Source organism: Ochotona princeps, chromosome 8, assembly GCF_030435755.1.
Source record: "Ochotona princeps isolate mOchPri1 chromosome 8, mOchPri1.hap1, whole genome shotgun sequence".
Classification (NCBI taxonomy): domain Eukaryota; kingdom Metazoa; phylum Chordata; class Mammalia; order Lagomorpha; family Ochotonidae; genus Ochotona; species Ochotona princeps.
Window position 1 is genome coordinate 12,876,940 of NC_080839.1, and position 15,889 is coordinate 12,892,828.

The 15,889-nt window shown below is 44.0% G+C and overlaps 1 protein-coding gene across 1 annotated transcript in view; it reads left to right on the forward strand.

The window, feature by feature from the left end:
• Positions 1–15,889, forward strand: part of ACOXL (acyl-CoA oxidase like) — a 312,000-nt gene that overhangs the window by 156,662 nt on the left and 139,449 nt on the right. The window contains exon 12 of the mRNA XM_058667609.1: positions 5,069–5,222. Coding sequence (XP_058523592.1) covers positions 5,069–5,222 — 154 coding nt within the window. The remainder of the gene's footprint in view (positions 1–5,068; positions 5,223–15,889) is intronic.

Sequence of the window (15,889 nt, forward strand, 5' to 3'; positions counted from 1 at the left end):
CTTCTTGTAGTCTGGGAAAGCAGTGGAGGATGGCCCAAGGCCCTGGCACCCCGTACCCACGTGGGATACCAAGAGGAATCTCCTGGTTTCAGGTTGGCTTGGCTCTGGCCATTGTGGGCATTTGGGTAGTGAGCCAGCTAATAGAAGATATTTCTCTCTGTCTTTCCTCTCTGTAATCTGCCTTTCCACTAATATATATATATGTGTGTGTGTGTGTGTATATATATATATATATATATATACTAATGTATATATATATATACACTAGTGTGTATATATATATGTATATATATATACACACACAAAAGCCAGTTGTATTTCTATAAAACCTTAGCAATGAAAAAAAACCTAAAAAAATGCAATTAAATAATCCATTTATAGCACCAAAAAGAATAATAATATCTAGGAATAGATTTAACAGTAGAAGTTAAATGAGATGTGAGTATATGGAAAGGCACCCCATGTCTTTGGATCATTAGACTTCATAAAGTTAAGGTGCAGTGCTCTCCAAATGGGTCTACACATTTTATGCAATGCCTATCCAAATTCGAGAAGCTTGGCTTTTCAGATCTGACAAGCTGTTCTTAAAATTTATGTGGAAATGCAAAGAACCTAGAATAGCTCAAATAATCTGGAGTAGGAATAGGAAAGTGGATCTCATACTTCCCAAGCTGAAATTTTACTAGAGAGCTGTAGTGATGAAGACAGTGTACTGTTGGCATAGGATAGAGCTGTAGATTGATGGAAGATAATTGAGAGGACAGAAGGAAATTTGTAAATTTGCGCTCATTTGAGTTTTGATAAGGATGCTGTGATAATCAATGGGAGAAGGGACGGTGTGTTCATGGGGTGTGGTAGGGATGACAGGCATCAGCATGCGAAGTAACGGAGATGAGATCCTGTGCAACACCACTCATTCAGAATAAAGCACAGACGGAGACCTAAGGACAACAAAGCTCTTGGAATACATGATAAGTAAATCTTTGGGTATGTGGGTCAGGCAATGATTTTTTAGCTGGAAAACCAAAAGCACAGGTGGCAACATGAAACGAAAGGTAAGCTGGGTTTCATCAGAGGTGGATTGTGTGTGTGTGTGTGCTTCAAAGGACGCCATTGGGAATATGAAAAGACAATCCCCAGAATGGGAGGAATTACTTGCAAATCATATATGTCTGATAAGGAGCTTGTGCTGCACATGTAGAGAACATTTGCTGTTTACAATAAGAGACAAATGACCCATTTAAAAAATGGACAAAAGCCTGAATAGGAATTTCTTCACAGAAAACATACAAATGACCAGTAAGCATGTCAGAAATGATTAAAATCACTATTAGTCATGGAGATACAAATAAAAAATTAGATGGTACTTAACACTCGCTATCATGGTTATAATGAAAAAGGCAATAATAAAAGTTGACAAAGATGTAGGTGAAATGGAACTTTGGTATGTTGCTGACAGCAATGGAACATGGAAGGATACTTGGACAGTTTCTCAAAATATAAGGACGAAATTACATATGACCTAGCACTTCCACTCTACTAGCTTGTGCAAGAGAATTGAAAACATTTGTGCACACGTAGAAGCATATACCTGAATGTTTCTAGCAAATGTGAAAAAACAACCCCACTGCCCATCAGCTGATGTGTGGATAAACGCAGAATGGTGCAGCCACATGGTGTGCTTAAAGAGGAAATCATAAGGGAAATTAGAAGATATTTTGATTAAAATTAAATGTGTCCTTTTGAAATCATGGCATGTAGCTGAAGCAGTGCTCAGAAGAAGACTTAACCCGTTATGTGTACTCTTTAGGAAAGAAATAAGAGACTAGGTATCTGGCACAACAATTAGGATGCTGCTTGGGATGCCTGTATCCCATATCAGAAAGCCTGGGTTTGAGCTTGGTGCTGCTTCCAATTCCAGCTTCCTGTTAATATGTGCCCTGGAAGGTAACAAGTGCTGGCTGCAGGACTTGGGTCTCTGTCTGTTGGAGTGAACCCCAGGTCCCTGACTTTGGTCCAATGTAGCACTGCCTGTGAGGCGTTTGGTAGTGATCAGCAGGAAGATGTAAGATTTCTTTTAGCCTCTGTGTGTGTCTCTATTTTTGTATTTCAAATAAACAGAAACAAATATATATATATTTAAATGAAATTAAAAAGTCCATAGTATAAATTTCCATTTAAAAAAACGAGTAAAATAGGAACAAGTGAAGCCCAAAGTAAGTAGAAGGAATAATAAAAGTGAAAGTAGAACTCAACAAGCAAAGAGGGAGGACATTAAGAGCAGCAATTAGAGTGTTGCCTGAGGCGTTCACTGCTCACATTGAAATTCTTGGGTTCTGCTCCCAGCTCCAACGCTTTATTCCTGCTGGTGCTGGCGCTGACCACGGGAGGCAGCAGTGAGAGCCTAGGTAGTTGGGTCCCTGCCAGCCATGCCTTTCTGGATCTTGACTTCGGCCACTGCAAGCATTTGTGGAGTGGGAAGCTTTTTAAAACAAGACAAACAAAAAGCAGTAAAATAACAAATGATCAAACAATAGAGGAAAAAATAGTTAAGCCAAAAACCTTTTTTTTCACTTTCAAAATATAGATGAAATTGATAGACTTTAATCTACATCAATCAAAAGATGGATAAAAATAAAAAGGAGATAAAGAAGAGTATGTGGGATTAATGAGGAGACATCACTAGAGATCTTACAATGAAAGGATAAAATTAAATAGTGTTATATAATGACAAAAATGTAGCAACCACACACTTGATAGTATGCATAAAGCAGACAAATTTCTTGAAAGATATATATTACCAGATGGAGTCAAAAAGAAATAGAAAACATGAATATCCAATTTAGCATCATTGGCAAAATTCATCAAATGTTTGAGAAATGAAATCTACCAATTTATACATTCAAAAAGTAAAGAAGGGACAAACCTTCCAGCTCCTTTCAGGAGTATTATCCTGCTACTAATCACCAGATGAAGACATTAAAAGTGCACTATTCCCTATAAACAAACTATCGGGAGATTGCTATTTAAACTATAAAAATCTTAATGCACTATGACCAGTGGTGCTTATCCCAGGAATGTTATACTCATTTCACATTTGAAAGCCAATCTGTATTATTTATCATATTGACATTTTTAGAGGAGAAAACCCCAATTCAGCTACTCCCCGACTTACAAGGGAATTGTGCCTTGAGAAAACCGTTGTAAGAGGAAAATATCTTCACTCTCAAGTTTTTTTTTATACGCCTAGCCTACCAAATATCACAGCTGAGTTTAAAGAACCTAAAACGCACTGAGATATGTTATCCTAAAGTTGGGCACAGTCATCTAACCCAAAGCCTAGTTGATAAGGCATTGCGTATGTCACACACACACACACACACACACACACACACAGGCACGTTGTAGACATGATGAAATACAGACACTGCTTGGTGTTGGCTGTTTCGCTTCCTCCCTGTGGGTCTGCCTAGGAGTTTTCCTGCTGCTGTTGCTGCTGCTGGCCAGCGTCATGAGAGTGTGTCTCCCCACATCACTAGGCTGGGTAAAGGCCAAACTAAAAATGGGAACTGTGATTTCCATTGCATGTTTATTACTCTTGCACTGTTGTAAAGTGACAAAATCCCTAGTCAAATTGTCCCAAGTTGGGAACCACTGGTCACCATGTGGGTAGATGATGCTTAGTGTATGAACAGTGAGTCAGCCCTCGCACAGCCATACTGCTGTCAGTCTCCAGCCTCTGGGGCTTCAGCTGCAGACATGGTCCCATGAAGCCACATGTCCAGCTACCTCCTTGGATTCTTCCAATGAGTTTAAGGTGTCTGGAAGGAGCTTCTTACCTCAGCATGTCAACCCCCTTTGACTATTGTGCCTAGCTTTAATGGTTTGAAAGTCAAAAAGGAAGAAAAAGAATTGATGGGGAGAAGAGTGAGAGGCGAACCGCAAACATCGTTATGTACTGTGTGGCACTTGTTCTTATGGGTAGCTGTAGAATGGAGGAAAACAGTGACTGTCTCAAATTATACTCCTCTCTGGTTGCTGCTGTCACTCATTGCTGTGGCCCTGGTGGCTTAAAATAGCACAAACTGCTTTCCCAGGCCATGAGCAGGGAACTGAATGAGAAGTGGAACAGCCGGGACACAAACAGGCACCCATATGGATCCTAGTGCTTGCAAGGTGAGGATTTAGCCATTGAGCCATAGTGTCAGGTCCAATGGCCCAAACTTCTTATCCTACAGTTCTGCAAGTTGGAACTCCAAGATGAGTCTCATTGGTCTGAAGGAAGGTGTTTTCCTCATGGAAACTCAGAAAGATTCTGGGTTTGCATGTTCTGGCTTCCAGGGGTGGGCTCCTTACATGCCATGAAGTCCTTCCACCTTCCAAGCCACCAATGGTCAGCTGGGTCTTTCTCAGGCTGCTTCACACAGATTGCATTCATTTTCCCATTGCTGTTGCCTGTCTTCCTGACCCTCATCAGGACCTATGTGTACCCACAGGACTCCCCACTCCCTGATAGAGGGCCCACTATATCATCCCCAAGTCGAAATATTCCCTAAATGACTCACACCTGCAAAGTCTCCTTTGCCGTATGCTGTCATTTATTCATAGGTCACAGGGACAAGGATGTGGACGTGTTTGGGGGCAATTCCTCTGCTTTTGGCCAATCCATATCAGAATTCTCAACACTGGTGTGAAAAAGCATGACAAATACAAGAGACATGAGAAATCATTGGGGTATGTGACTAGTAAGAAAATAACTTGGAAGATGATGCAAAAACTGTGGACCAAAAGAGATCCAAAAGGTGCCAAGCCCTGAGGCTTATTAATGACCAGCGGAAAAGTAAACTCCAACAGATTAAGGATAAGCTTTCAAGAGGGGGGAGAATGGTGGAGATACAGGGCTGTGGATGTCATCGTGGTGCCCTTTTGCTAACCGTGGTAGGAGCGTTTTGGCCTTGAGGTCCACTGTGGACGTGGAACTGTCGCTGTTGTTTCCTGGCATAGTCCTTCTCCACTGCACCCTGCTGTGTGACATCCATGCATCACAGGGCCCTTCTTTGTCTTGCAGGTACGCTGGGAACCTCCTGGACGAGGATATCTTCCGGGGGAAGGAGCTGGTCAGCAGTCGTTCGCTGCAGGCTCTGGTGGCAGGTCTGAAGGCCTACAGTACATGGGAGACCGTCAGCTGCCTGCAGCACTGCCGGGAGTGCACTGGAGGCATGGTAAGCCCCAAAGGCCAGACAGGCCCGATGGGTCCCCATTGTACTGTGTGTGTTAGGGGAGATCCACGGTGATCCTAGGTCTCTGAGTACCTCATTCCTTGGCCTTGCTGTGTATGTGTGTCTCCCCTGGACCCTGCCATGATTAATAGAGACCTTATTTGTACAGTGCTCAGCTTGCAATGCCTGGCTCACAGAGGCTCTGAAGTTATCATTACACTTGGTGATTGATGTATGGCACAAGACCACTGAGGGCTCCTACAAATAGACCTCTGCCCCACTGCTTTAATCCGTTGGGGAGAACAGTGAGATTGACCCCCATGCATTCCCACAGCTGACAAGAGCACAGAAGGCAGAGCATGCAGGGGGCTGCATGGTGTGTCCTGCGGGCCACCAGAAGTATGCAATGTAGGGTACAAGGTGTGAGGAAACCCAGAGTTAATCTTTGGGGAAGGAAGGGAAGATCCAATGACAGCTCGGATCTATGCTCAATTCCCCTTCCTGAGAGGACAGGCACCTGCAGGAAGGTGACCCTGAGCATTGGGTCTGAGTGCAGGACATGCAGGCATCAGCTGATGTGGCAGTTAGGGTTCAGCCCAGACATCTATGACCTCCCAAGAATTCCCCACTTTATGCCAGTGTGGGCAGATGTAGCAGCTACTGGGGTGCTCCAGACGCCTTCCTGAAGAGGATGAAATGAGGGAGGCCATATTGGACCTTTTGTCTAAATTTCATGCTCAACTCTGTTGAAAATCTGCCTGAAAACAGCAGACTTGGGCCTAAATGGGAGGATGAAGAGGCTTAGCCTTAGTGAGGAAGAGATCACAAGCAAATCAAGGCAGCTATGGAAAATCTGAAGAGGCAGAATGAGTTTCCAGGAAGCCTGGCACCCTGCCCTCTAGGTCAGAGGCAGGGATGCTGTGCGCATGGGAGAGGAAACAGCTCAAGAGGGGCTGACCATGAGGGCCTCTTACATGTGAACCATGGTGTCTACTCAGCTGAAACCTAGTGTGACCATGTCTCTGAAGGTGCCCAAGTACATCTATATCCACAGGGTGATGATTCCTCTGGGGTTGTTGTGCGGATCCATAAGGGAAAGACAAAATCAAGACAGCTGGCCAGGGGTGCAGCTGGACCTGAAGACCAGGTCTTCAGGGACAGCCATGACAATGACTGCTCACAGCCTTTCTTAGCAGCCTGCTGAGCCAGGGAACACCCTGCCAGGTTGCTGGTTTCCACCTAGACATCCAGGAAGGTGACTGCCCCTTCCAACTAGCAGGTTGGTGGCAGCTAAGAACAGAACCCACAGATTCCAGGGTTAGGTCAGAAGGTCGGAGGCAAGACTTGCAGTGAGCTCTCAGCCCGTAGAGGGGAGGGTTGGACAATACTGGGGACACTGAGTTAGCTAGAGATGTGCACTCCTACTGGGCGGCTCCGTGTGAGGGTCCACTCTGAGCCACCAGTGGTGCTCCAGTCTCGGCTCTCTCCCCGGACTCATTCCCTTGATGCGTCTTATGGGCTGCATGCCCAGTGGCAGCATGGTCCTAGGCATCAGAGTTTCTCACCTCCCTATATAGAGAGGGTTCTCTGCCCCACCCAGTCATCGTTTCTGGCCCCAGTGTGCATTCTGCAGGGCTGTGTTCTCTCTCAGTCCATCATGAGCCCAAGCAGGGCCATCTTACCCTGTGGCCTGTGCACCTGCCAGGTCCTGCTGATCTTTGCTGCCTCGGACCACCCTGCAGTGCAGAGCAGAGCCCTGTTCCCAGGACATTAGAAAGGAGATGTGATGAGTAAGTAGCCTCCAGGGTCCCACTGTGGGCGGCCCTTCCGGGCAGCATCCAATCCTGGAACCCGCTGAGCCCTGCTGCTTCCCAGGGCAAGTGTCAAGCTCTCTGGAGATACAGACTAAATGCCTCAAGATTTCATTCATTCTGATACCAAGGATCTGAAGGCAGTGTTTCTGTTCAGAAGACTCTGAGATTCTTTGTATGTTTAAACTAAAATCACACACACACACACACACACATACGCGTCATACATCTTTGTGGGCTACAATGTGACATTTCAGTGTTTATATACAGTGTATAAGGGTCAGGTCAGGGTAACTGACATAGCCATCATTATAGCCATTACTCTTTTGTGCTGGGCACATCCAAAGTTCTCTCTGCTAACACTTTCGAAATGCACAGTTGTTGTCAACCACCATTACCATCCTGGGCTTTAGATACGAGGAGTTGTTCCTCCTGTCCAACTGGACTTCTGGATGCCAGTACCTGCTAACTGTTCTCTACAGAATGGAGAGTGCATCTGTTTTTTCCTTTGGAATTTGAAATTAACCCATAAATCTTGGCCTCATTGGTCTTTTAGTGCCTTGTTGTTACAGTTTTACTCTGAAGACTTTGAAACATATAGCTTTATCACTTTCGGGGACTGAAGTGTGGAAAGAAACACTGATACTGTCCATAGAATCTTACAGAAAAAAGATGTCTTCCATATGCTAGTTCACTCCCCGCATATCTGCAATGAGCAGGATTGGGCTGGGCTGAAACCAGGAGTCAGGAATTCCGTCTGGGTCCCCCATGAGGGTACAGGGGTTCAAGCGCTTAGACCATTTTCTGCTACGTTCCCAGGTGCATTAGCAGGGAGGTGGATTGAAAGTGGAGCATTGGGATTTGAACAGGTGGCCATATGAGACGTTAGTACTCTAGGCAGAGGCTTAATGTACTGAACCACAACGTAAGCTTGTGCAGTAAAGTTTTTATGGCTGGTATACAGTAAGTATTCAACCAATCTTTTAGGTCATGTGACTATCTTTCATGACTATCAGTGACATTCATTCCAGAGTCTGTTTTTGTGTTCCTATGATTGTTTTCTGGGACCAAGTATTTAATAATATTGGTATTGTCAACAAGGTTATACCAGCTTCCCCTTCCACCTGCAGCTAAACACAGAATGCTAAATAGGTCCAGAAACAGTAGTTTTACCATTCTTTTGATCAGGACTTAAAGTCAAAGGTAGACTTTTAAAATTGTATCCCAGTATTTACAGACATACATAACTGAGATTAAATAGGGAAACTTTGTAAGACAGAGCTAGCACTGTACACATGATGTCCTCCAGCAGTTTCTTTCTGCTTTGTGTCATTTCAAGTCTGTCGTGGTACATTCAACTGATTTTGTGACCTGCTGGTGTATCCCAGCCTACTGTTTGCTAAACACAGCCCAGACTTGCTGATCCAACAGAAAGAGTCTTGCTGTCTACAGCTGAGAGACAGATACAAGTCAGCAGATTGTGTCTGTGGTGATAAAGAGAAGCCAGAGCTGCAGGTGAACACATGGACTAGCCTAGCTCATGGGGTGAGTTCTGCGAGGACCCAAAGCCTCTTGCCGTTCAGTTTTCTCAAGGAACGTCACTTTGGGACTGAAGCTTTTGAATTTGAAAATGGGAGCAATGAAGGCCTTTGAACGTAAGCATTGATGCATTCAAGAGGTGCTGGGCTCTTACACGCTTCCCCGGCCCCCACCTTTGGCTCACTTTGGATCTGGGGGCACGGCAGTGTGTCTAGGTGAGGGTTCCTGGCCTCACACCGTGGCTGCTGGACTACTGTGCAAACCTCTGCCCTCCAAGGCTCCTTTCCTCCACAAATGGATGAGTTTTTCCATGACACGTAGAGGTCAATTTCAATAACACGGAGGAAGACTTAGGGGGGCTCTTGTGGGAATCTGGGCAAACTTGGGGGGCTAGGACCATTGCTTCAGGAATAAAACTTTGTTGTTTCCAGAGCATTCTTAGTTGATAACGGAGGATACAAATAGAAACAAAGCTTTGGAATTAGATCACGTTTTAATCTTTTCACGTCTTTGTTGCCAGGCTCAAATTTTTCCATTTCTGCTTTTTCAGCCCCACCTGTCACCTTTTTGTGCATAAAGCCTGGAATAAATGAGATTTTTTTTTACTAAAAAGAAAATTATCACAAAATCGGATCATTATGTGAACAATAGTGCTGGAACTCTCACAATTCATGTCAACCCTTCACTGCTTCCATGACTGCTGATTAAGAATCACTGGGGTATTACTAAGCTCTCTCCCTGTGTCGAACTGTGTACCTGTTCCCTGTGCTGAAGGTCAGGGGCCAGGAGGAGTGGGCACAGTTCACGGAACCGTGGGGTCCTGCGTTAGGGACTTAGGAATGTTAGAAGCTTCTAATGAGGAAGTAACGGGCAGCTGACTCACTGTCCTGAGGGAAACCCCTAAATCATGATCAACAGATGCACACTCAGCGATTTGCAAGACACTGGCCCTTGGGCAGTGAAGGGCAGGCGTTTCTTTTGCTTCCTTTGTCTACAACAAAAATTGAAACCTGATAAAAGAGATTTTTTTAAAAGCTCATGAAAAATGGAAAAGTTCATTTTGATACAGAAAAAGAAAGAAAGAAAGAAAGAAAGGAAGGAAGGAAGGAAGGAAGGAAGAAAGAAACGAAGGAAGGAAGGAAGGAAGGAAGGAAGGAAGGAAGGAAGAAAGAAAAGAAAGAAAGAAAGAAAGAAAGAAAGAAAGAAAGAAAGAAAGAAAGAAAGAAAGAAAGAGGAAAAGAACTCTTGGGCTGGTACAGTGCAGCAGAGTAGGTTGCTGCCTGCATTGCTGGCATCTCATATGAATGTGGGCTCAAGTCCTGGCCGCTCCTTTCCAGTCCAGCTGCCTGCTAATATGTCTGGGAGAGAAACAAACATGGCCGAGGGTGCTTTGGTTCCTGTCTCCCTTCTGCCCATTCAGGAGACCCTAGGTGGATTTCCAGTTTCCTGAGTGTAACCTGGGCCCCTCCCAGCTGTTGTGGCCATTTGGGGAGTGAAGGAGTGGATGGAAGGTTTGTCTCTCCTCTTCTCTGTAACTTTTGCTTTTAGGATAAATGAAAACACCTTTAAGAAAATTTTAAAGACTATGCCAAGTTTTTTTTTTTCATGATATACACATTCCATGAATTTTTGAAGACTTCTTACATTAAAAGTCTGCCTGTCTGTGAGGGACTATATGATGTTTTAATGCATGCATTCCCTGTGTAATGTTTAAATTAGGATAAACATATCCATCTCTCTGGTTATCATTTATTTACGGTGAAAACACTTAAAATTCTTTCTTCTTGCTTCTTAAAAATGTGTACAGTGCTCATCCACTACCATTGTAGTCACCATGTTGTATTCTCTCTCTCTCTCTTAACTACTATGTAGTACTGTTAATCAGCCTCTCTCCCCACAAGGACAGTGGTTTCTGACAGAGAGAGAAAATAAGCCAGCCAGGCCCTGGGATTACCCTAGTTTTCTTTCTCTTTTTAAAATTATATTCTTTCTTTATGTAAAATGAGTAGATTTTATTATTTCACGATATAGATTTAAAAGCATAGCTATTCCACCCCCACTCCCTCGTCCCCTATATCTCCCCTTATATTTTTCCTAAATTATTCCGAATATTTTCCTTTTGGTTCACAATCACAGGCTTAACACTTCCATGGATAATGATATGACATAGTAAGTAGAGGAAAAAGAAAATGAGTGGAAATCCTACTATTACTCAGGAATGTGGACAGAAGCTGTAAACAGAAATTAGATTCCAGGATGTTAATCTTGCTTACAGAGATTATAATTTTTGTGTTCTGTGTATTAGTTGTCAAAGATCAGCAAAAGCACGATATTTGTCTTTTGGGGGACTGGCTTATTCCACTAAGCATTATGGTTTCCAACTGTGTTCATTTAGTTGTAAGAGATAGGACTTTGCTTTTATGGCTGAGTAGTGTTCCATAGTGTATATAGACCACATTTTTTTAATCCAGTCATCCGTTGATGGACATCTGCTTGTATCCATATCTTAGCTGTTGTGAACTGAGCTGCTATAAACTTGGAAATACACATAATTCATATGGTGATTTCCTCTCATTTGGGTAAATTCCCAGCAGTGGGATAGCTGGGTCCCATGGTAGATTTATTTTCAAAAATCTAAGGAATCTCTCTACTGTGTTCTATAATGGTTGTACTAGTTTACATTTGCACCAACAGTAGAATACAGTATCTTTCTACATTCTTGCCAGCAATGATTGTTCGTTGATTTCTGTATATTGGCCGTTCTCACTGGGGCTAGGTAAGAACATCATTGTGGTTTGTAATTGCATTTTCCTGACAGCTAAAATACCCAAGCATTTTTTCTTGGGACGTATTTTACAAGTTTGTTCTCAATCATGGAATTGTTTGTATATACAAAGGCCTTTGTTTTTTGTGTGCTGATTGAATATTCTTGGACAGAGCTCCCTGAATCGAAGACATGTAACTGAAAGTTCAAAAAACCAAGTGTGTAGAGTTCTCAGGGTAGAAGAGCATACAGAAAAGCGTTAGATGGACACAGAACTCAGAAATGTGTAACAGATCCTCCTGGAAGATTCAACTGAGTCTCAGCCAGCCATGTGTGTGACGGGCTGAGGGAGGAGTTGCCTCTTAGAAGCAAAGGAAACAGTGCCCAGTAGTCACACGGGAGATGAAGCTGGGCCTTCCCATTGTGAACTGGTCTGAACTCCCTCTGAACTCCTCCCACAGCCTGCGGAAAGAAGACATATTCCACGTAACAGAACACAGACAAGAATGACAGCAGATGTCTTACTGGAAACAAGACAAGGGAGAAGACAAGGGGACATCTTGAAAGGAAAGAAATCAATCTAAACTTCTAGATCCACAAGAGAATCATAAAGATCTTTCCAGAATTTTGCAAGTAGGAAGGATTTGTTGCTGATAAATCTTTACTACAGGAGAAACTAAAGTGAGCTGGCCTATGGCACAGAAGGTTAAATCCCCGCTTTCTGACCCTGGCATCCCCAACAGGTTCAAATCCTGGCTTCTCTGTTTTCCTTTCAGCTTCTTGCTCATACTCCTATGAAGACAGCTGATGATGATGCAAGTACTTGAACAAGATCTAGAAAGATGCTGTTGGGACAACTGGTTGATAGCCTGCAGAAACAAAAAGATAGACCCACATCTCTCACCATATACTAAGATCAAATCCAAATGGATAAAAGATTTAAACCTACATCCAGAAACCTTCAAACTTTTGGAAGAAAATGTTGGAAACACACTGGAACACTTAGGGGTAGGCCCTCACTTCCTAAAAAAGACTCCAAATGCAGTAGAAATCAAGACCAAAATAAACAAGTGGGACCTCATCAAACTAAGAAGCTTCTGTACAGCTAGAGAAACAATCAACAAAGTAAAAAGGCAACCCACAGAATGGGAGAAGATCTTCGCACACGACTTAGGTGATAGAGGGCTGATCTCCAGAATATACAAAGAGCTACAAAACAACCAAAATGTCAAAACAAACAAGCCACTCAAGAAATGGGCACGGGAAATGGGCAAACACTTCACAAAGGAACAAATCCAAATGGCAAATAAACATATGAAAAAATGCTCAAGTTCCCTGGCAATAAGGGAAATCCAAATTAAAACATCAATGAGGTACCACCTAACGCCAGTAAGACTGGCCCACATGAATAAAAGCACCAACAACACTTGTTGGCGAGGTTGCGGGGAAAAGGGAACCCTACTCCACTGCTGGTGGGGCTGCAGGCTGGAACAGCCTCTATGGAAATCAGTATGGAGAACATTCAAACAACTCAAATACAACATACCGTATGACCCAGCAATAGCACTCCTAGGAATATATCCAGAACACTTGTTTTATGAGAAACCAACATGCACTCCTATGTTCATAGCAGCACAATCAGTAATTGCAAAAACATGGAAGCAGCCAAAATGCCCATCAACAGAGGATTGGATAAGAAAGCTATGGTTCATCTACTCCATGGAATACTACTCAGCTATTAAAAAAAACAAAATGCAGTTCTTTGTGGCCAAATGGGCCAAACTGGAAACCATAATGCTAAGGGAAATGAGCCAATCCCAAAAGGTTAAATACCACATGTTTGCCTTAATTTGATATGATGTTATGTATAACAAGTTATGTTATGAATGTTATATGTTGTATATAAACCAAAATTGAAATGTCAATGAGGTGGTCACAGAAGGTGGATAAGAAATCGCATTTACTTTTACAAAAAAAAAATATATATATATAAATCTTAAAAACAAAAAGATATATTTCACAGCACAGAATATTGTTTGTGATAAATGATGTAATTTCATTTTGTCAGAGGGGTTGAATCATCAAGCAGGTATAACAGTTTCAAAGGTCTGTGCACTGAACAGTAACCGTGCCTGGTGGCTACTTTGGGCTATTCCCATCTTACAGAAGACAAACTGAGACAGAGGATTCAAAATCGGATTTGTCTGTCCCCAGAGTTCATGCTGATAGCGAGAATCTATGCCCAGGGAGGAGGTCGGAGGGGCGTTCTTGGGGGTCGCATGAGGAAGCTTCCCCATGGAGGAAGGCTTGACATCATGGGATGGGATGTGCAGGAGTCTCATGGTAACCCGAGCCCCATTGCTCCTTCTTGCTTCATTGCAGCTCTGACTTGAGCTTAGCCTCGTAAGGTTAGGCGGCCCACACTGATCAGAGCAGAGGTGCTGGACTGGGTGGGGCTTCCTGCTTCTGGAATCCCAGCCCTGCCCTCCTTGCCGATTCTCCATGCTGAACAAGAGACAGCTTTTTCTCACATCAGATGCTACATGTGCAGGGGCCCAGGACGCAAGCTTGCCCTGAGCAGGGGCTGTGGATGCTCTACTGTTGATTTGTTTTTGCTTACAGGCATTAAGCACTTCCTGTCTGTGTAGGCATCTGTGCAAGTGCTATACATAGGGTGAACCAGCTAGTTCTGAAACTGCATAAATACTCAGCCAACAGAAGCCAGAGAGTAAATCCCTTGCTTAAGGTTAAGCTCTAAAAGGTGAACTCACAGCCCATGCTGTGTGTGAAAGAGGCATGACATTAGCCTCTGTCCTCTCTGCTCCACTAAGTGGGATGAGCACAGTTTGACTCTAACCTGTGACTTTGTGTCTCTGGGAATTTGGGCAGCTCCCCCACTTTCCCCAGCCCCAGCTTCCAAATGTGCATGGACGTGTCTTATTGAGCTGCCTACTGGGTAGTGTTGGTTGTGCTGGGTCTTTCTGTAGTGGTAGAGGTTGTTGGGCAGGACCAGACCCTTCTTTTCCTAAGAGACCCTCTGGACTGATCCCCTACTATTTCCTCCATTGTATAGGAGAGGGAAGTGAAGTGGGATTTGGTTAAGTGGCTTACCCCACATCTCTGTGTTACATCAGGAAGGAGTTGGCAGAGGAGTCAGCAAACGCATAAATGTCCTTGGCCTGAAGCTGGACACTAGGCACTCCCAGGGCCAGAGCCTTGTGCTTACATGTACTCTGCATTTCGGTTTTGAAACTCAGTGTTGAAATGGGCAGTCCAACCAGCCTCACTGGGACGGGTGCAAACTCTTTGCCCATCCCCATGGGATGCCATCTTCACAGCTCTTCCCAGGTCTCTGCAAGTCCAGCCTGGCTGTGTCTCTGTGAAGTAAATCTGTATCACTTCTCTTTGTTTCCTGCCTTCTTCCCTGAAGGACTAATGGGGTCAACCATTGATGCTAACTGTATGTACTTGTTGCCTCTTTTCCTTGTACTCAAACTCCAGCTGGCTGTCTGAAATCATTTGAGAAAAAGGAAGTGACACAGCCCCAGCTCTCATGTTTCTGGCTTGTGTAAAACGAGGCCATCTGAGCAGTGAGAGAGGCTCCTGGTTGTGGAAGGTGTGTCCCTGGGCTTGGGTAGACTCTCATGGTTGGGGCTCTGTCACCTTGACTGGACATTAACACTGAATGTCTTGGTTTCCTTATCTATTAAATCCTTATATAGTTACATACCACTTAATGACTGGATATGTTCTGAGAAGCATGTCTTTGAGCAACTCTGTTGTGTACCCATCACAGAATGCATTTCTTTTTTTATTTGTTTTTATTGGAAAATCAGATTTACAGAGGGAAGGAAAGACAGAGAGAAATCTTCCATCTGCTGGTTCACATTGTGGCCCAGATGGCTGCAATGGCCAAAGCTGAGACAATCCAGAGCTGGGAACCAGGAGCCAGGAGCCTCTTCCAAGTTTTCCACAAGGGTGCAGGGTCCCAAGGACTTGGGCTATCCTCCACCATTTTCCCAGGCCATAAGCAGGCAATTGGATGGAAAGTGTGGCAGCCATGACATGAACCAGTATCTACATGGGTTATTGATTTTGGAGGTGGAGGATTAGCAAGTTAAGCCAAAGTTCCTATTCTTCTGCTGGAGTACAGCTGTAGCTTAAGCCCCAGCTACTGGCTTTGCCTTGCAAAACTAGACCTTCTATGCTTCCTGTACCTGGATGCTCAGGGTCAGATATGTGCCCTCCTCCATGTGGCCCTCCTGATACCAGTGGAAGGTACCATTCTTGGTCACTGTGCCCTCTGCCCTTGCAATCTCCACAGCAGGGCTTTATGGTTTTGTCCCCATCTGTAGAGAGCTACTGACTTTCCTGGCTGCTCTGTTGCTCCTGGATATATTCCCAAGTCCCACATAGAAGGGAAGAGATATCTGTACAGCACTGGGGCAGTGTGAAGTCTCAGAAGAGATCTGCGATCCAGCCTGATGATAAGGTTATCAGCAAACACGCCTTGACCTTCCTTTCAAGTTAGACATGGAGCTGCTGTTTGCCGTTTG